Source organism: Chlorocebus sabaeus, chromosome 2, assembly GCF_047675955.1.
Source record: "Chlorocebus sabaeus isolate Y175 chromosome 2, mChlSab1.0.hap1, whole genome shotgun sequence".
NCBI lineage: Eukaryota > Metazoa > Chordata > Mammalia > Primates > Cercopithecidae > Chlorocebus > Chlorocebus sabaeus.
In genome coordinates, this window is record NC_132905.1 from 63,222,361 (window position 1) to 63,242,209 (window position 19,849).

A 19,849-nucleotide genomic window follows, 5' to 3' on the forward strand; every position below is an offset into this window, starting at 1 on the left:
GAATTTGATTAAGTGAAAATGTCACTTTTCAATTGAAAATGTTCAATTTTAAATTATCTTAGTGTACAAGGATGTACAGATGCAAATGGGTAGTAAAATGTTTTATAGGGAAGAAGCTGAGGGATTTTTCCAAGGCAATCCTTCTTGACTCTATTAAGCACCCAATATATCAAAGATTTTTCTAAAAATAAAGACACATAGGTACAATTATAATGTTCTCTTAAGAGTTTATTATAAACCAGTTTCATAGGCCACAAGGAAATAAAAGGACTATGTACAGCCTTACGGGAAACAGGCAGGGAGCTGAGGAGGGCCAAGATGAGTCTAGGGCCTTGGTGGGCGCATTCCCGGGGGAGGGGGCCCTGTAAGGGAAACCAGACAATCCCGTGAGACTCCGCGAACAACAGCATAAGAAACAAACAGGTCTGTGGTAACGTGGCCCTGAGGAATCGAGCCCACGCCTCTGCGGAGCTATTTCCATACTCTGTGGCCAAGGGTCAAAGAAGGCCTGAAGTAAGAGTAAGAAGTTTAGTCAGTGCCTGATCTGCAACTTGAATCCCCAACCCTGCCCCAGCCTCCCAGGCCCTGCAGTAATCAAGTGAGGAGAGGGGTATGCATGGCATATGTGCTAACTAGGGATTTCTCTGAGGCTGACTGGGTTCCTATGCCTATAAAAACCCAGAGGAATAACCCAGACTAAAGAAACAGGGGTCACCAAGTTTGCCAATGGGTTATCTTATGGGGAAAGAACACTGGGCTTGGAGTCCAAACTCTCTGGGGGCCTATTTTCTCATCCATGTGGGGACTGATCTCAGAATTTCTCCAACTGAAGTTAAAGAGAAATCCATAATAATAATATAGCAAAGCCCAGAGCCCCCTCTTAATTACTAGGCACTGTCAAACCAAAGAGCAGTAAGACAATCTCATAACTTTTGTTAGGGATCCTCAGAATGCATTATTTCATAGTGTCCTAAGGCTGCTGCCTCAGATATTGAGAAACACTTTGGGTACAGGGCTGCTCTAACTGTTCTAAGAGGGGTGGTAAGCCCAATTTTAGAAATGCATGTTCCCTCTCTCTTTCCTTTCTGGATTTCCCTAGACTTAAGGCTTGAAAGCCCATGGGAATATGGTCTAAATGCAATCTTCCCTCCATTTCCTATCCCACTAGGCTCTAGGGAAAGAAGCCTAAGTTTTACCACTGCAGGCACTTACCTCGCATCCCAGGGGGAGGAGGCCGCATTCCCGGAGGGGGCATGCCCATTGGAGTCCCTCTTCCAGGGGGGATCCCCATTGGGGGACCCATAGGAGGCCTCATACCAGGAGGTGGGCCCATCATGCCTACAAGAGAAAAGCCCCAAGAATATAGCTCAAGTATCTAATCTTGAAAAGGTAGCAAAAAAACTACCAAGCTTTCCACCAAGTTCTGAGAAAGAGGGACTATTCCACCCTCTCAGCAGCTCCCAGAAACTGATACTGGGAGCACCTAGGGCTCCCAATGGTTCTTGTCCTACTAGTTTCATCCGTCAGCCACGCTGGATCTCAGAGTAATCCTGCTTAATTATATAAACTCATCACCAGTTTCAGTGAAGTTATATCTCATCATTAATCCAGCTAAGGCATCTTCTATCCATTAGCACTGGTCTCCTTATGGGCTCCTCACCTGGAGGGGGTGCTCCTCGGCCCATTGGTGGGGGAGGACCCCCACGGCCAGGTGGGTACTGGGTCGGGGCCCCGGCAATACTGGCTGTGGCAGCAGCTGCAGCAGCTGCAACAGTACCTCTTCCTTGTGGGGTCATCACCTAACAGGACATAAGAAGAAAGAGTTAGAAGAGTCCACTACAATGCAGCTTCCCACTCTCCTCCCCAACTGGGGGAAGGACAGCGGGAAACAGCAGACACCAAATCCCTTAATGCCGCAACTCTCAGCACCAGACTTCCTATCCAAAACCACGTCAGGAAAGATCAAGCTTGAATTCCCAACTCCCATCTTCTAGACCTGAATGTAAGGATGTCCAATCCAAGTGAGAGAAGGCAACTGCCTTTTCAAATATGACTCATGATTTCAAATGTTGTCATGAAAATATTTTCCTTAAATAAAGTTGGCTAATTCGTACATCTCTTTGATAGCATCAACATAATTTACAATGGCAAATTATCATTTTTCACTTGATTCTAGGGCCACGTAGAAACCACAGTGAAACACTGATAGTCTGACAATCATAGGTTGGTCACTCTGGACCCTTTTGAAACTATGGGCCCTCCCCTTTATCCTTTATTTTAGCCACCAGGAGGTGGTACCCTTTCCCCAACCCCTCACCTGTTGGGATGGCCCGCCAACCCCACGGACTGGCCCAGCAAGTCCTGCAGGAGCCTGAGGCATGGGAACCCCAGCCGGGATTCCTCTGCCGGCAGCCCTGCCGATCCCTGGGCCCCCGGCAGCTCCAGCAAGCGGCACTCGAGCAATACCAGTCTGAAAAATAAACAAACACGCTCTGACGCCCAGTGGCCTGAAGATCAGAAGCATACTTTGGAAAATCATTGCCAAGAGAGCCCCTCAGATTTAGAGGGCATCGAAACAGCTTATAAATACTACCTCCCCATGTGTGCCAACACCATTCTTCCTCCATCAAGACTATGAGTGATCCCTGAAGCAGGGTAGAACTTAAGAGTAAGTCTAGAGAAACATGCCACAACTCAACCACCTATATGCACTCCTGTGAAAGTTCAACCAAGAGCAAAGGGCCAGGGTTCCACTCAGGGTTCAGCAGGCAAGGCATTAAAGGGACATGAGATCCATTCCCAGCTGATTCTAATCCGCTAGGTGACAATGGGCAAATAATCCCACAATCCCAGGCTGAGTTGCCTCATCTGCAAATGACATGGTTATGGTAAAACTGGTTGTGATCACAAAGGTTTACAATGGGTTACGTTAGACCAGCCAGTTCTATTGGAAGTAGGTACTAAGAAATTTGAATATGTACATAGGCTTTGAACCAAGATACGCTAACATCCCTTGCAGACATTTATAACTGGAAAAGGCAGAAACGTAAAAATCCCCGAAAAAGAAAATGACGAGGATAAACTACTCTGTACTCACTTGAGAAAATCTTTCGGTCGTTAACTTGACTTGGTGTAGAGCAATTAGAAAAATGCTAACATTAAGTGAAAACACAGAACAACATAATATATGCATATTATAAGTACAAAAAAATTCAGATAATCTATGTGGACTTGTAAAAAGTTAAAAGGATTATTCTCTTTTGATTAAAATAATGTCTTGGCAGGGCCCGGTGGCTTACACCTATAATCTCAGCATTTTGGGAGGCCAAGGTGGGCAGATCACAAGGTCAAGAGATCGAGACCATCCTGGCTAACATGGTGAAACTGAAGCTAAAATACAAAGATTAGCTGGGCGTGGTGGCGCACACCTGTAACCCCAGCTACTCGTGAGGCCGAGGCAAGGGAATCGCTTGAACCCGGGAGGCGGAGGTTGCAGTGAGCCAAGATCACGCCACTGCACTCCAGCCTGGCGACACAGCGAGACTCCGCCCCCTCCCCCAAAAAGGCTTCAAATGCAAAAGAGAAAGGGAAAACAAATTTCACTAGGTCTCTAAAGCCTGTTCTATTTCTATGTGTAGCTTGGTGTTTACAGAATCAAGATTGTCTGAGATCAAATGTCAGTTTCACCACTCAGTAGCTGTGGCACCGTGGGCAAGTTACTAAGCCCTGTTTTACTCTATTTATAAGGTGAGAATTTATCTCTAAAGACTTATGAGGATCAAATAAAATACTGAAGTGGTTGGCGCAAAGCAGATTCTCAGTAACTATGAACTATAACTGTACAAAACAAAATACACACATATTCTACTGTTTTGGAGTTACAACTTTTTAAAGTCCACCTAGGCTTTATCATCACATTAAGGACTGACCCGGATGGCCTCAGGTGCTTCCTCCAATGACTCACTATGTACATCATCTGAGAAAGAAGTAGAGCTTTAAAGTCAGAGATATCCAAATTCTAGTTCCCTTTTTCTACTTCTTTCTTGCAGGGTAACCTCTTTAAGATTCTATTTATTATCTGAAAAAGGGGGCAAAATCCAGAGGATGCCTGTGAGAACCGCAGTGAAACAGAATCTAACACAGAGCCTGGCTCACGGTAGGGCCTCCCTCCTCCACAAGGCTTCCTGCTCTGACTTACATCTTTGGGAGGAGGTCCCTCTACTGTCATTGAGACCAGATTCTCCCCTCGCAGCAGCACCAGACCGAGGACTCGCTTCTCTTCCCTTTCGGCTTGTTTGGAGTTCTTTGGCCTAAAGAGAGGTTTAGAAGAAACAAAAAAAGTGTTAGAGGTGGGTAGTTCACCTGCCTAGTGGCCTCCAAGATTTGCTTACACTGCATCTCCTAACAAACAGTACACAAACTTTCCCAAGATAGCCCTCCTGGATAGTCTCTGCAGTCTGAACACATAACCTCTTAGGTGGCTATCTACCTGTTTCCTACCACAAGAGGACACACTGTAGGACAAGGGCAACAAAGCCTAGGTCTGGCCCATATACTATTCCACAGCAACTGTGAAGGCCCTTCCCTCAGCTAAGTCTTAAGTCTTTTTTCTTATGACCCTATTACCTCCCTTCAGCTTAAGGCCTTGCCAACATCAGGAGGCTGCCTAAACAATTCCAGTCAAATGACTCCCACCCACCTCACTTACGTGCAGTGTCCTTCTAATATCAATTCAACCTCACAGGCCTATAATTCTGCCCCTCATCTTACATCAGAAATAGAAGCCATAGAAGGAAAAGGTTAAGAGAAATTTCACATACACAGAAATTGAAATTTCATATCTGTTCCTCAAAAGCACAAAAACAGAAACCCCCAAAAAGCAACAACCAGAAAAAGATGAACAAAATATAAATGTGAAGTAGGAAAAATAACTGCAACAGGATAGGAAAGTGGGGGGAAAAAGCTAAAGCTAAGATCCTAAAAATAAAGGGGAAAAAATAGCCTGATTTAAAAAAAGAACTCAAAAGATTTTGTTCTGATATTTTACAGTACATCAACTGGTTGTCTGCGGATGGACAGTTTTTCCCTTTTTCGGCTCACATTTTCTTATTTTTTAAAATAACAACCATGTATTTTCCTTTCATAATTAGAAAAAAACCCTTCTGGATATTTTAGTTTCTACTCATAGACTTCTTTGTATTTTCAAAAATATTTTCCAATAAACATTTTTTATTATCAGGAGGGAACTCTGGAGTAGCTCCACACTCATCTGTTGGCCCCTCTAATATGTACCTGGCACCCAGGCATCCCTACCACATTTTTAAACTATACTTCTTGACCTTGGGCCACAGAAGAAATCAGCCCCAAGGAGCATCAAAGGGAATTCAAAGCGAGGGACAACATAATATGGACACTGCATATGACAAAAGAGCTGATAACTACGGAAGTCACATCATCTTTTAGTGCCTCAAGTAGCCTTGAATGTAAAACATGATGGGAAGCTAGATCTTATCTTTCAATGGGCCAAAAGCTTAACATCTGTGAGACTCAAGACAAGGGAGTTAGCCAATAACTTATGTAATTGTAGCGAAGTAGAAAATATCTCCAATTGTTTGTATAAATGCCAACAAAAATCACTGGCCCCAAACCCACATGGGGAGCTGAGCACTTACCCTGAAGAGGGTCAGAGGCTTCTTAAAGCAGTTTCAGACCAGGCTGCATTGGGAGAGCCCTTTAGGCTACAGCTTTACAAATAGGCAATGAGGCCAGAAACTCAAGCTCTCCCCCCTCACACACCTGTGGGGAGAACATGAGAGCCCTTTACCCCAGTACCCAGGGGCACACAAAGTCAGAGAAACAAAAAGCCTAGCAGCCCTTCACAACTTGTACTTTGCCAGACCTAGAGAGTAAGGTTTGCTGGACTGAAAAAGATTTCTTAGTGTTCAATGTCCCCATTTAAGTCTGCCCTCTAAAACTGGAGAATAAACAGAGAAGAACCAACTAGCTACATCACCACCTCTACTGCTTGGCCCACCCACTCAATCCATTCCCATCCTCCAGTCTCCGCCCCCCACAGTCCACTCCTCACTTGATCTTCCTGAACTCATCACAGTCACAGAGGATCAAATTCATGTGCTTGTCAAAAGCCTTGAAGGTGCCAATGAAGATCCGGCCGTCCTGCAGGATGCACCTCATCCTGTAGTCAATATGCTGCAGCATCTTGCTGCTTTTGCCCACCGTCTGCAAGGAGAAATAGACAGGGATGAGACTCTGCTCTTTCGGACAAAAGCACCTCTGGCCCTCCCCAGAACTTCCCATGGCCTTCTTGTCCATGTGTCCATCTTTCTCAATAGATTCTTAGCTCAGTCTTCTACCCACAGTCCTTTCCTTGGAATTCTCCCATGCCACCCTGTTTTAGGCCTGACCTCTACCCAGTAATCTGCTATTCTCTCTTCCCTTAAAACCGGTCTTTCTCATATTATAATCGCCTTTGTCTATGTTGTGTCAGTTGCAGGGATGAGAGTATACAGTGTGTCCCCAAATGAATCCAATCCATATATACTAGAGCCATCTACCATTGTGCAGATTATAGGTATGTGACTCAAGTGCTATGGAATATCCAAATCTCATTAAAAAGACTGAGTAAAGGAGGAGCTAGAATGGGGCTAAAACTAAAAATCTAATCAACAAGAAGCTTGTTATCAGCAGGGAGATGAGCTTCAAGGTGAAAAATGAAATCCACAAATCAAGAATTTGTTAGTGTGCCTCCAAGACTATATTTGGCAGATGGAAACTCTGGTGGTTAGGGCGCTAATCGGTTTGGACATATAATGGTCTTTAACCCAACAAACATTTGTCTTTATAACCTGGGTTCCAATGTGCTAAAATAAAGAAGTGACTATAGAGGTATCACTTTGTGAACTGTCAGGTACCCTAAGCAGTTGTATTTCTCTATATAAACAAATCACCTGGCATTTGATCTGTGTATCATCCTCCCATCAGTCTGACTGCTATACCCCAGTCTGACTCCCAAGTGCGTTCTATGGACCTCTGTTCCTCTCTGTGAGCTCAGACAACAAAGTTCCGAACCTGCAAATATGCAGATCAAAACTTTGACTCCATGGCTGGGCTCAGTGGCTCACTCCTGTAATCCCAGCATTTTGGGAGGCTGAGGTGGGCAGATCACCTGAGGTCAGGAGTTCGAGACCAGCCTGGCTAACATGGCAAAACTCCATCTCTACTAAAATTACAAAAATTAGCCACGCATGGTGGCAAATGCCAGTAATCCCAACTACTCGGGAGGCTGAAGTGGGAGAATCGAATCGCTTGAACCTGGGAGGTGGAGGTTGCAGTGAGCTGAGATCACGCCACTGCACTCCAGCCTGGGTGACAGGGAAAGACTCCATCTCAAAAAAACAAAAACGAAACTTGACTCCACACAAAGATACTGGAGCCACCCTCAGGTTAGGTGGTTCAGTTTCCCTTCAATGACCATTTTAACCACAAGGAATCTGAACCTTTAGGGCAACATTCACCCGTCCAGTTGAACTAATGTTCACTGTGTATCTGGCACTGTGATAAGCACTGTACATCTCATTTAATCCTCAAAATTGGACCCATTATTATCCCTATTTTACAGATGAGGTCACTGAGGCTGGGAGAGGTTAAGTAACTTGTCCAGTTTCACAGCTGGAAAGCTGTGTTGGAACCTAGACAGAATGAATCCAGTGTCTATTCTAACCAATTATCCAAACAATATCCTACCAGGTTTTCCTGCTTCCAGTCCAATCGAATATACATGCCAGAGCTAGAGCAATCTTTCTAAACACCACTAAGTTTATGTCATTTTGCTGATTAAAATCCTTCAGCGGGCAGGGTGAGATGGCTCACGGCTGTAATCCCAGAACTTTGGGAGGCCGAGGCGGGTGGACTAACTGAGGTCAGGAGTTTGAGACCAGCCTGGACAACATGGTGAAACCCCGTCTTTACTAAAAATACAAAAAATTAGCCAAGTGTGGTGGCGGGCACCTATAATCCCAGCTACTCGGGAGGCCGAGGCAGAATCGCTTGAACCCGGGAGGCAGAGGTTACAGTGAACCGTGATCGAGCCACTGCACTCCAGCCTGGGCAACAAAAGCAAAACTCCATCTCAAAAAAAAAATTAATTAATTAAATTAAATCCTTCAATGACATGCCTCACCACCACCAAGGTAAAATAACATGCAAGGCCTTCAGTAACTAGCCTCCTGCCAATTCTTCCCATCTTCCCTACTCTTTCTTCCTTTCTCCTCCAGCAACTTTTTCTCAGTCAACAGGCGCAGAAAAATCCAGTAACTTTTTAAATCTTGCTACTCTTCAGCCTTTGTTCCTTCAGTTCTCCGGGTCTGTAATACTCCCCCCATTTTCGCCGGGTACATTCTTGCTAATCTTTTAGGAAACTGCTCAGGAACCATCTATTTGAGAAAACATTCTTACGCCGCCCGCCGCCGTTACTTTTACCGAATGACCATAAAATTATATTATGTGTCTCCAACTACCTCTGTGAAGGAAGCAAACATATTTCAGAGAGTAGCCCCAGCGCCTGAGAAGTCAGGCACAGGCAAACACAGAAACATGATGAACAACTGAGTGGAACTCTTCCTCCAAACATTCCCTATCCCCTCCTCCGCCCTCCTCTCCATCAAGGAGACCTAGCAAGACTCTAGCGTGGTCCACAAGCCCCTTCCTTCCACCCACGTCCACAACTCTTTCTCAGACTCACAACCTTTCACAAGTCTGAGCCGTTTACCGGGTCCCCCTGCGGCTCCAGTGCCTGCTCCGAAGCCCGGGACATATATTTATTCGGCAAAAGTTAACTTAGTACCTACGGGGTCCCAGGCATTATGGCTACAGCGGTGTCGAGAGCCGCGGTTCTACCCTCGCCCCTGCCGAACGACCTCAGCCTCCGTCCCCGGTTCCAACCTTTTCCTCGACCCCATGCCTAGCCGAACCGCCAAGGTCCTGGTCTTTCCCGCCCAGACCGAGCGGCCAAGGCCCAGGCCTTCACCGCCGTAAGTAGCTCTAACCCACGGCTTCCTCCCCGATCAGTCGCGGTTCCCACTCCACAACAGACTCAGAAGTTCCCGCGCCGCCAGCCTGTGCCCTCCTCACCATGGTGGCGGTTCTGATGGCTCTGATCCCCGCCGGATTCGCCTCCACAGAGGCCTAGCCTCTCTCCCGTAGCCGATTTCCCGCCGCCGCTACCGGAAATGCAGCAGCACGTAAAATGCGGTCGGGTGGAAATCTACTTCCGGTCCGGACACGGAGCCCTAGAGTTCCAGACACTGAGCCCCAGAGTTCCGGCCACGGAGCTGAGCTTGTGCCGAGCAGGGGCGGGGCCTGGGGACTGGGCGTTAACATCCGGCTTTGAAGTAATAGGAGAGCCTCAAGTTCCTGTTTGGACACCTTCCTAGCTTAAATCCGTACTCAGGGCTGCTCTGTGTCACACTCATTTCTCTTCACCCCACCTTTTCCATCACCCTCTCCGGCTGTCTCCTCTACAGCCACTATTCTTGCTTTTCCCTCCACTGGCTGGACGTGCTCCTTTTCAGCCCCTCTGCATTTGCTTTTGCCTCTGCCTGGAATGCTAGTCCTCAAGGTATACCAAAAGGCTGCTGCCCTCACCTCTTTCAAGACTTAAGCTTAAATAACACTTTCCCAGTGAGGATTTCCCTAGCCATCCTGTAACCTTCCCACCCACCTCATCCTCATCTCTCCTGTATTTCCCTCTTGCTATCTCACACGCTGTGTATTTTTGTTATTTTATTATCCCCTCCCCATTAGAATGTAAGATTCATAAGGGTGTGAATTTTTCTTTGTGTATTACTCATTGCTGTAGTGCCTAGAACACTTTAGTAGCGCAAAATAAGGGCTCTACCCATATTTGTTGATAATCGCATCCAGTCATATGACATTTTTTTTTCTATGGCTTGCTTTTTTTTTGAGACAGACTCTCAGTCTGTCACCAAGGCTGGAGTGCAGTGGCAGAATGGCGGCTCACTGCAACCTCCGCCTCCCCAGTTCAAGCGATTCTCCTGCCTCAGCCTCTCGAGTAACTGGGAATACAGGCCTGTGCCACCACCCTTGGCTAATTTTTGTATTTTTAGTAGACACGGGGTTTCGCCATGTTGGCCAGACTGGTCTCTGAACTCCTGACCTCAAGTGATCCACCCGCCTTGGCCTCCCAAAGTGCTGGAATTACAGGCGTGAGCCACCACACCGGGCCCTTCCTATGACTTTTAAATACAACATATACACCCAGGGTTTTCAAGTTTGTTCCTCTAACCTTGGCCTCATCATTTAACTCTTGGCCCTTTATATCCAGCTGCCAGCGTGATGTGAATGTCTAATAGGTATACCAAATTTAACATGTTGAAAACTGAATTATTGATTCTATTCACTCCTTCTAAAACCACTTCACCAGTGTTCCCCATCCCCGAAGTTTTTTGGATTAAAAAAGGAAAAAAAGAAAATGACAAATTTGAAGCATATTTCATTCTTCCCTTTCTCTGCCATCGAATAATCAAATTCATCAGCAAATCCTGTGGCCCCCACCTTCAAATTATCTTGAATATGACTGTTGTCACCCACTCCATTGCTTCCACTCTAGTCATAGCCACCATCATCTCTGTCTTGGATCATTGAACAAACCCATAACTTGTCTCTTTGCTTCCTTTCTTGTTCTCACAGCAGCCAGAGGGATCCTTTAAACGTACTGGGATATCAGATGATTTCATGCCCTGGTCTCCACTTACCAAAAACTGCCCAGCACACATGGAATAAAATCTAACTCTGCACTCCTCTCCAACCTCACTCATCTCCTTCAACATTCCCCTCATTCATCATTCTCCAGTCACACTAATCTCCTTGCTGTTCCTCAAATCCAGCAAAGAAAGCTTCCACCTTGGTGCTTTGTCATTTTCACACCATCTCAAAAAGGTATGTTCTGTTATCTGGTTTCTGTCACCTGTAGATGAAGAGGTGAAGCCTCATAGAAATGAATTATATTGCCCAAGGTGGCAGAGTCAGAGTGGGAATATAGGTCTGTCTGGCTCCTCAGCTGTTCATTTGCCCCCACCTTACCCAGCTGCCTAACACATCATTCAAGCATGCATTTAAAATAATTTTTATTTAGCATCTACTAAGGCCATGCACTGTTATTGGGATAAAGTCCTTTCCCTCATGGAGCTTTACATTCTAGTGAGAAAGACATAGTAAATCAAATAAATAAGTATGCAATGTAACATTAGAGTGATATGAAAAAAATAAATAAAGGCAGAGGACTGAGAGGGATGGGATACGATTTTGGCTAGGTGGTCAGGGAAAACTTCTTTGAGGAGTGGTATGTGAGCAGAGACCTGAACCTACACTCAGGTCTATCAGAAGGATGAATATTATGAAGGACATTCTAGAAAATGTATATAAAGGGAATCATATAATAATATGTGGTCTTTTGTGACTACCTTCTTTCACTAAGCACCGTGTTTTTAAGGTTCATACATGTCATGACACGACACGTATCAATACTCCATTCCTTTTTATGGCCAAATAAGATTCCATTGTATGGATGTACAGTAGTCCCCCCATATCCGTCTTTCACTTTCTGTGGTTGCAGGTACCTATAATCAACTGCAGTATAAAAATGGGTGAGTAGAGTACAAGATATTTTGAGACCACATTCATGTAATTTTTAATACAGTATATTTTTATAATGGTTCTATTAGTATTGTTGTCAATCTCTTACTGTACCTAATTTATAAAGTTTATCATAGCTATGTATGTATAGGAGAAAATTGTATATATAGGGTTTGGTAGTATCTGCCATTCCACGAATCCACTGGGGATCTTGGAATATAACCTCCTCAGATAAGGAGGGGACTATCATATTTTGTTTTTCAGTTCATCAAATGATGAACATTTGGATTGTTTCCACCTTTGGCTTTTATAAATAATGTTGCTGTAAACATTCATGTACAAGTTTTCATGTGGACATGTTTTAATTCCTCTTTGGTATCTAGCTAGGAGTGGAATTTCTGAGTCATATGATAATTCTTATTAATCATTTGAGGAACTGCCAGACTGTTTTCCAAAATGGCTTCACCATCGTACATTCCCACAAGTGGCGTATGAGGGTTCTGATTTCTCCAAATCTTCACCCATATTTGTTATTATCTGACTTTTTGATTCAAGCCATCTTAATGAATGTGAAGTGCTATCAATTTCATCGTGGTTTTGATTTGCATTTCCCTCATGACTAATGATATTGAACATCTTTTCATGTGCTTTTTGGCCATTTATCTATCATCCTTGGAGAAATGCCCATTCAGATCCTTTGCTCGTTTTTTAATTTGAACCATTTGCCTTTTATTATTGAGTTGTAAGAATTCTTTCTACATTACAGATACAAGTTCCTTGTCAGATATATGATTTATACAGGTTTACTCCCATTCTGTGCGTTGTCTGGTTTTTGTTTTGTTTTGTTTTGTTTTTGAGACAGAGTCTCGCCCCATCACCCAGGCTGGAGTGCAGTGGTGCGATCACAACTCACTGCAGCCTGACCTCCAGTGCTCAAGCAATTCTCCCACCTCAGCCTTCCGAGTAGGTACATGGACTACAGGTACATGCCAGCACACTGGCTAATTTTTGTATTTTTTTATAGAGACAGGGTTTCGCCATGTTGCCCAAGTTGGTCTTGAACTCCTGGGTTCAAGCGATCCACCCACTTCAGCCTCCCAAACTGCTGGGATTGCAGGCATGAGCTAACATGCCTGGCCTTTTCACTTTCTTGATAATATCCTGTACAAAAGTTTTTAATTTGGATGAAGTCTAATTTATCTTTTCATTGTTGTTGTTGCTCATGTTTTTGGTGCAATATGAAAAATCTCTTTTGCCAAATCTAAGATCATGAAGATTTACCCCTTTGTTTTCTTCTAATAGTTTTACAGTTTTAGCTCTTACATTTAGATTTTTGATACATTTTTAGTTCATATTTTATATATGGTATAAGGTGGGGTCAAACTGTATTCTTTTGTAAGTAGATAGACAGTTGTCGCCACATCATTTGTTAAAAAGACTCTTCTTTCCCCCACTGAATAATCTTGGCACCCTAGGGGAAAATCATTGACCATTGACACATGGTTTTATTTCTGGACTTCCAATTCTATTCCTTTGATCTCTATGGCTATCCTTATGCCAGTACTATACTATCCTGATTACCATTTGCTTTATAGTAAGTTTTGAAGTCAGAAAGTGTGAATCCTCCTCCCTTTTCTTTTTCAAGGTTGTTTTGGCTATTCTAGATGCCTTGCAACTCAATTAGTTTGCCAGTCTACAAATAAGAGAAAAGAGGTCATGAATTCAGAGCCGGGGATTAAACAGGCAATTCATTTGGTCTTTACTTGATAAAATGGTCCCAAGTTTCAGTCTAGATTGGGGCGGGCCAACTTTTTTAAAATACGTATAAGACTGGTTTGTTTCCAATACATTTTTTGTTAAGGGCCAGAGAGCATTTTAGGGTTGGCGAGCCATTTGGTCTCTGTTGCAATTACTCAGCTTTACCATGTAGCATGGAAGCAGCTATAGACAATACCTAGCAAATGACTGTGGTTGGGTTACAACAAAATTTTATTTATGGATACAAATAGATGTCACAAAATATTATCCTTTGAATTACTTGCAACCATTTAAAATATAAAGACCATTCTTAGCTCAAGGTCACACAGAAACATGTGATCAGCAAGGATTGGTGTTTAGGCTGTAGTTCGCCAAACTCTGATGTAGACCATCAGATTTCTGTGTCTAGATTCAGGATCACAGCCCCAGCTGCGTATTCATAATTAATAGTTTTGACTTGTATTATTTCTTTGGCTTATCTCTGGGCTTACTAAATATATGCAGTCAAAATTCATGTCTTTGCCCTCATTTTAAAAACACACACATATACGTTCACACCTGTATCAATCTGGGTTCGACAAGGAGACAGAAACCATACAGTAATTTAAATTAAAGAATTATTTTGCTGGGGATGGTGGCTCATACCTGTAATCCCAGCACTTTGGGAGGCTGAGGTCAGGAGTTTGAGACCAGTCTGGCAACATGGTGAAACCCCATCTCTACTAAAAATACAAAATTAGCTGAGTGTGGTGGTGGGTGCCTATAATCCCAGCTACTTGGGAGGCTGAGGCAGGGAGAATTGCTTGAACTGGGGAGGTGGAGGTTGCAGTGAGCCGAGATTGCGCCATTGCACTCTGGCCTGGGCAACACAGCAAGGCTCCATCCCGAATATATATATATCATAAATATAAATATGAAAAGAAAATCCTACAGCTGAGGGGGATTACCCAAGGATAAACTTGGAAAGAGGGTTCCCTCCCCAAGGCTAGGGTTCAGTCCTCCTTGGAGTTGTGGTTGCAGCCTATTAGATAGCAGAAAAGTTTGAGGGGGAAGGTTGTGCAGGCCAGAGTTGGTCCACAGTCACTAGGCAAGCAGGAATAACCCTCTGGGGCACAAGCAAGCCAAAGCTGGTAAATAGTACACAGAGGGAATTGGGAATACAGAGAGAGCTGGGGTGTTGATGTTGATACAAGGCCTGGATCACATGGTGTCTGTGTGGGGAAGGCCTAAGGAAACAACAGGAGCCAAGGTTAATGGGTGGATGAGCAGAGGCGGCCAAGGCACTGCTGTGGGCACTGCTGGAAATGGAGGCTGGAGAGCTGCAAGAACCTAGTACACTTCTGTGCACAGCTTGGGCTGGGACAGCCAGTGGTGGCTACTGGGGCCCTGGTGTGCATGCACTAGAGCTGGGGAGAGGGTCAATGTGGGCTGGGGAGGCTCGAGCCTCTGCACAGGAGGAGGTCAGGTGGTCTGCTTGCTAGACAGCCAGTCCTGTGGGGCCCCCAGCATATGTGGGACTACAGAGAGGGTATAACAGTGGCCTGGGCTGGGGCACAGGCCTGTGCTGTTTAGGCTCCCAACTGAGCCACCAGTGCCTAAGTGGAGAGCTGGAGAAAACGTACTCCTTTGGTGGCCAATTGGTAGAAAAAGCTATGTCCTGCAGGCATTTAGCATGGGAGAAAACTTCACTGGCCCTGGAGTGGAGTAAAAATGGGTACTCTCGCAGAGGTTGCAGTGAGCCGAGATCACGCCATTTCACTCCAGCCTGGGCAGCAAGAGCAAAACTCTGTCTTAAAAAAAAAAAAAAAGAAAAGAATAAAACAGGTACTCTCCAGGGACCTGGTGAAAGAGCCACCTAACCCAGGAAAGAGGGCCCTTCCCCCTGCAGTGTTGTTCTGGTGCCCTCTACTGATAAACCTTATGCCAGCTGGCAAAGGAAACACATAAAGGGCCCAGATCCATTTTCACAGACCAGGCAACAAAAGGAGAATTTGAAGTTCAAACAATAAATTGATAATTGGCACAATTTCACATACACACACAGACACAGCCTACCACATAGAGAGGCATAATCCTGGATGCAGATGGGAAAAAGAGGAGATACAGTTTGGCTTACCCTCTAGAGAAGAAACTATTCTTATGGTAAACACAGATAAGAGGGGTGTTGACTTTCTGCTTGGATTCCTGGAGTGGTGAGAACTTTTTCTCTTTTGCAAATGTGTTTACTGTTCCAAAGCTGTGTTTGTGGGAGTCTTCTTTTACATTCTCACCTGTCTTCTACATTCAGGCAATCACCAAGTGCTTTGGAGACAAACCCTATGAAGTCTATCTTCTCTTTCAGTCCACTCTGCTATTGCCATAGCTTGTTATAAATTTTGCCTGGACAACTGCAATACTTCTGACTTCCCAAATTTATACTGGTCTCAGTGCTGTTTATCACACTTCCTTTCATTCTCTTAAGTTTCCTCTCAGATTCTCTGCAATATCTCTTCCAGATCTCCAACCCCATATGAAATTCCTTTGCCAATATATTCAGCAGAAAATCTGATTGGAAATGTTTTCATATTCTTACTAGCTATGTCAAGTGTACCTCCAATACTGCACAATTTATTTACCCTAAGATTTTTACAGGTTGAGCCTTTCTCTCAAGACAGGTGATCAGATACAATGGCTCATGCCTGTAATCCTAACACTTTAGAAGGCCAAGGTGGGAGAACTGCTTAAGCCCAGGAGTTCAAGACCACCTGGGTAACATAGTAAAAACTTGTCTCTATTAAAAAAAAAAAAAAAAAAAAAGACAAATAAGCTCTTTTAGTGGCCGTGACTTAGGGGAAGGTACAGGCCCTTCTTCTTTAACCTAGGTTTCAGGTTACTAGAACAGACACAGAAGAGAGGAAGCTAAGACAAAAACAATTTTAAGTAGCATTAAAATTGACAAAACTCAGCTCTCTTTCTCCCTGCCAAAAAAATCACTTTCTAGTTCCCAAAGGAATTGGAAAGCAGGGAAAAGGTAAGAACTGATGGCTGGCAGCAGCAAGGGCGCTGCTGAGCCAACTGCTCTGCCTGAGATTGGGCCGAGCTGGGGAAGCTGGACTCGGCCTTGGGGTCTGCATCAGTAGCAGATAAGAGCATCACCTATCGTCATGTGTAACCTGGCTTTGTGAGATTTTTCTAGTCGTCAACTATTGCCCCATAACTCACAGAAGGAATGCTTTTACCCTTTAAGAACACTAGTTAGGTAGAACTCTAGGAATCTTGTTTCACTATTTTTTATTTTTATTTTTATTTTAGGATTATAGAACGTCATGCTTCAAACAGTCCCAAATTTCTCTTTAATCAAAGAGCAGCTGTTTGGCTATTCTCCAAAATCATTTCTAGGTTAAAATTAATGAATAAGATATAGGGCTAGATAAAAATAATCTTTCCACAATGAGAATATAGATTTTATCCCTTACACATTTCATGCATATTAGAGAAAATAAAAAAGCATAACATGATATTTACTCATGGAAAAAGATTATGCAATGAGAGAATCTCATGTCTGTCAAGAATCCTCTACCACTTGCTCTCTTTTAGAAAAAATGATTTTAAAAATTATATGTGCTTGCTTTGTTTTTGTTTGAAATGGAGTCTCACTCTGTCGCCCAAGCTGCAGTGCAATGGCATGATCTCGGCTCACTTCAACCTCCATCTCCCAGGTTCAAGCAATTCTCTTGCCTCAGCCTCCCGAGTAGCTGGGATTACAGGCATGTGCCACCAAACCTGGCTAATTTTTGTATTTTTAGTAGAGACAGGGTTCCACCATGTTGGCCAGGCTGGTCTCGAATGCCTGACCTCAGGTGATCCACCTGCCTTGGCCTCCCAAAGTGCTGGGATTGAGCCCAGCACTTCGGGAGTTTTGGATTTGAGCCCAGCACCGGGTGTGAGCCACCGCGCCTGGCCAACTTACTTTGGATATATGAGAAATATATGCACAGATATTTTGAAATTAGGTTAGAGCTTGCATGTATAAATTATTTCACCTTTAATCTGAATTACTTTACCTAATTTCACAGCCAGGTGCTGTCAGATTACCTGCCATCTTGAAAGTCCCTTCAACCCAAATCCTTTCTGTGGACTCATCACACAAGGTACCACCTTATAACTATTCCAGGTAGTCATATTTCTGTAAGTTTTTTAAATCAGATTTCATTGTTTCTGCTCATTGTGATTACTGGGTCAAATGTTTCCAAACTAAAATTGACCTTTTTTTTTTTTGCCAAAGAGATAAGGTCTGACTATTTTGTCCAGGCTGGTCTCAAACTCCTGGGCTCAAGTGATCCTCCTATAATGGCTTCCCAAAATGCTGCGATTACAGGCATGAGCTACCATGCCTGGCAATCCACTACCAATTTTTCAGAAAACTCAGCAAAAATCAATATGAAAAAAAAATTCTAAAACTAAAAGTGAGGAAGAATGATGGTGGGTTCTGAACTCAAGATCATGGTTTGAAGAAATGGGTAGGACATTTGGATAGCTAAACTAAAAGGCCAAAAAGAGGTGCAGCTCAAGACTTCTTGGAGTGAGGCTTAAATGGTGAGGCCAGGAAGGATGCAGGTAGCAATCTGACTTTAGTTTGAGTCCCCCAGTTCTCCGTACCCCCCATCCCACCCAATCTGGGCTTGGTCCCCTCATTAGTAGGACTTGTTTGGATGCTGCAGGTATTTGAACACCCATCTCATGCTGGAAATAAGCTGATACATAAAGACTGAACTCTTCCTTCTTAGGCACCAAAGCCATAGTCCTACAGTGGAGAATCTGCACCTTTCTTTCTTCTGAGAGAAACTCTAGTACATTTCAATTCCGTTTCCTGCTGAGATGGAATGGAAAGGTCCTGATAGTGACCCTTCCTAGAAACAAAGGAGGGGAGTGAGCATACCCTGGGGAAGCCCCTTCCGGGGCTGGAAAGATGACATCTTTGCCCCTCTCCCTTTGCTGGGCTAGGGTGGGCAGTCCTTTCCCTGGGCCATGTCTGAGGTCGCTACAGGTTATGGGGGATTTCAGTAAAAATCAATAATAATTCTGCATCATTTTTTTTCTTTCCACTCCTTTTTTCAAGGGTAAGAGCTGGTTTTCTTGTTTGTTTTTTCTTTCCAAGTGGTAGGAGGAATGTTGGGATTGTCTGGAATTGGGAGGGCCTACCCTTCATTCTTCAAAATCCTAGAGATTATATACCTGCATATACTTTTCCCTCAGTGGCCTCCAATTCTGATCAGAAGTTGGTGTTATAGGGGTAGTTCTGGCAAAGGGTAGGGGCCCACACTCCCAGACATGCACATCCTTTTCCCCCATCAGACCTGACTTTAAGGAGCCATTGGAAAATTGATGCTCTGGTGTGAATGTCTCCTCCAAAATTCATGTTGAAATTCAATTGCCATTATGATGAGATTTGTGGGTGGGACCTTTAAGAGGTGTTTAGGTTATGAGGGCTCAGCCCTCACAAATAGATTAATACCAATATCACAAGAGTGGATTAGTTATCTTGGAGTGGGTTCCTGATAAAAAGGGTAATTCCAGCCCCCTTTTTCTCTCTGTCTCACATACTCGCTTGCTCTACTGTCTTCACCATGGGATGATGCAGCATAAAGGCCCCCACTGGATGCTGGCACCATGCTCTTGGACTTCCCAGCCTCTAGAACCACGAACCAAATAAATATGTGTACATTATAAATCACTGAGTCTGTGACATTCTGTTATAACAGCAGAAAACAGATTAAGACCGCTAACTTCATGCCTGGGGCAGGCAAGTGGGGAGAGGCCTTGGAGCCAGTAATTCTTTCTTTTTTCATTGTCTCCTTGAATGAGGTGTCCAAAACACTTCGTGCTTCTTCTGATTTTCCAAGCCTGATATGCATTTTATGGATCTTGCAAACTCCAGTTGGGCAAACAAATTTGCTGGAGCCTAGGAAGACCCTCTCCAGTGAATAGTTATTGACCCAAGACAGAGAATCAGAGCCAGGGCATGCGGAGTTTATTCAAAAGTCTGGGCAATTTGGGCTCTGAGGGAGGAAGATTAAAAAAGGGTGTGGGTAAAAGACAGATCCTTGGCCTGAAAAACAATGGATGGAGTATGACTAGGTTGTCTCAGACCAGTTATTGGAGGGATGATGTGTGGGTATCATTAGCAGGACTGGGCTCTAGAATTAGAGGGCCAAGGGGACATGGTATCGGAGCTATGTTTAGGAGTCCTTACATCTATTATTGTTGATCTGACATGGGGAGTAGCTAAGAGGCCCAAAGCAATGACTCATGACTCGAGAACAGTGTGGGCATGGTTAAAGGACCTGCCCCTGCAATCCAGAAGGCTGCAGGGGGGATGTGGTTAAAGGGTCCCTGAAACTGGAGGACTGAGCAGATCATTAAGGACTGCAAAACTTCA

At 44.2% G+C, this 19,849-nt stretch overlaps 1 protein-coding gene across 2 annotated transcripts; it reads right to left on the minus strand.

Moving 5' to 3' along the window:
* Positions 1 to 210: 210 nt before the first annotated feature.
* SNRPB (small nuclear ribonucleoprotein polypeptides B and B1) lies at positions 211 to 9,335 on the minus strand. 2 transcript variants are annotated; one of them, XM_007962315.3, is made up of 7 exons: positions 9,151 to 9,335; positions 6,089 to 6,240; positions 4,199 to 4,310; positions 2,318 to 2,470; positions 1,661 to 1,799; positions 1,213 to 1,338; positions 211 to 508 (listed from the first exon to the last, which is right to left on the minus strand). In XM_007962315.3, exons 1-7 carry the CDS (start codon positions 9,151 to 9,153, stop codon positions 498 to 500), a joined length of 696 nt encoding a protein of 231 aa, XP_007960506.1. In that variant the 5' UTR covers positions 9,154 to 9,335; the 3' UTR covers positions 211 to 497. The 2 variants fall into 2 exon arrangements, with proteins under 2 accessions (XP_007960506.1, XP_007960497.1); XM_007962306.3 differs by having other exon boundaries at positions 211 to 362; positions 9,151 to 9,279.
* Between the last annotated feature and the right edge of the window lie 10,514 nt (positions 9,336 to 19,849).

Excerpts from the sequence above, each read along its gene's own strand:
- SNRPB (XM_007962306.3), bottom strand. Across the intron at positions 2,471-4,198 it reads AGGGACCTCCTCCCAAAGAT|ACTGGTATTGCTCGAGTGCC; the intron begins GTAAGTCAGAGC and ends TTTATTTTTCAG. Across the intron at positions 1,800-2,317 it reads TTGGCGGGCCATCCCAACAG|GTGATGACCCCACAAGGAAG; the intron begins GTGAGGGGTTGG and ends ATGTCCTGTTAG.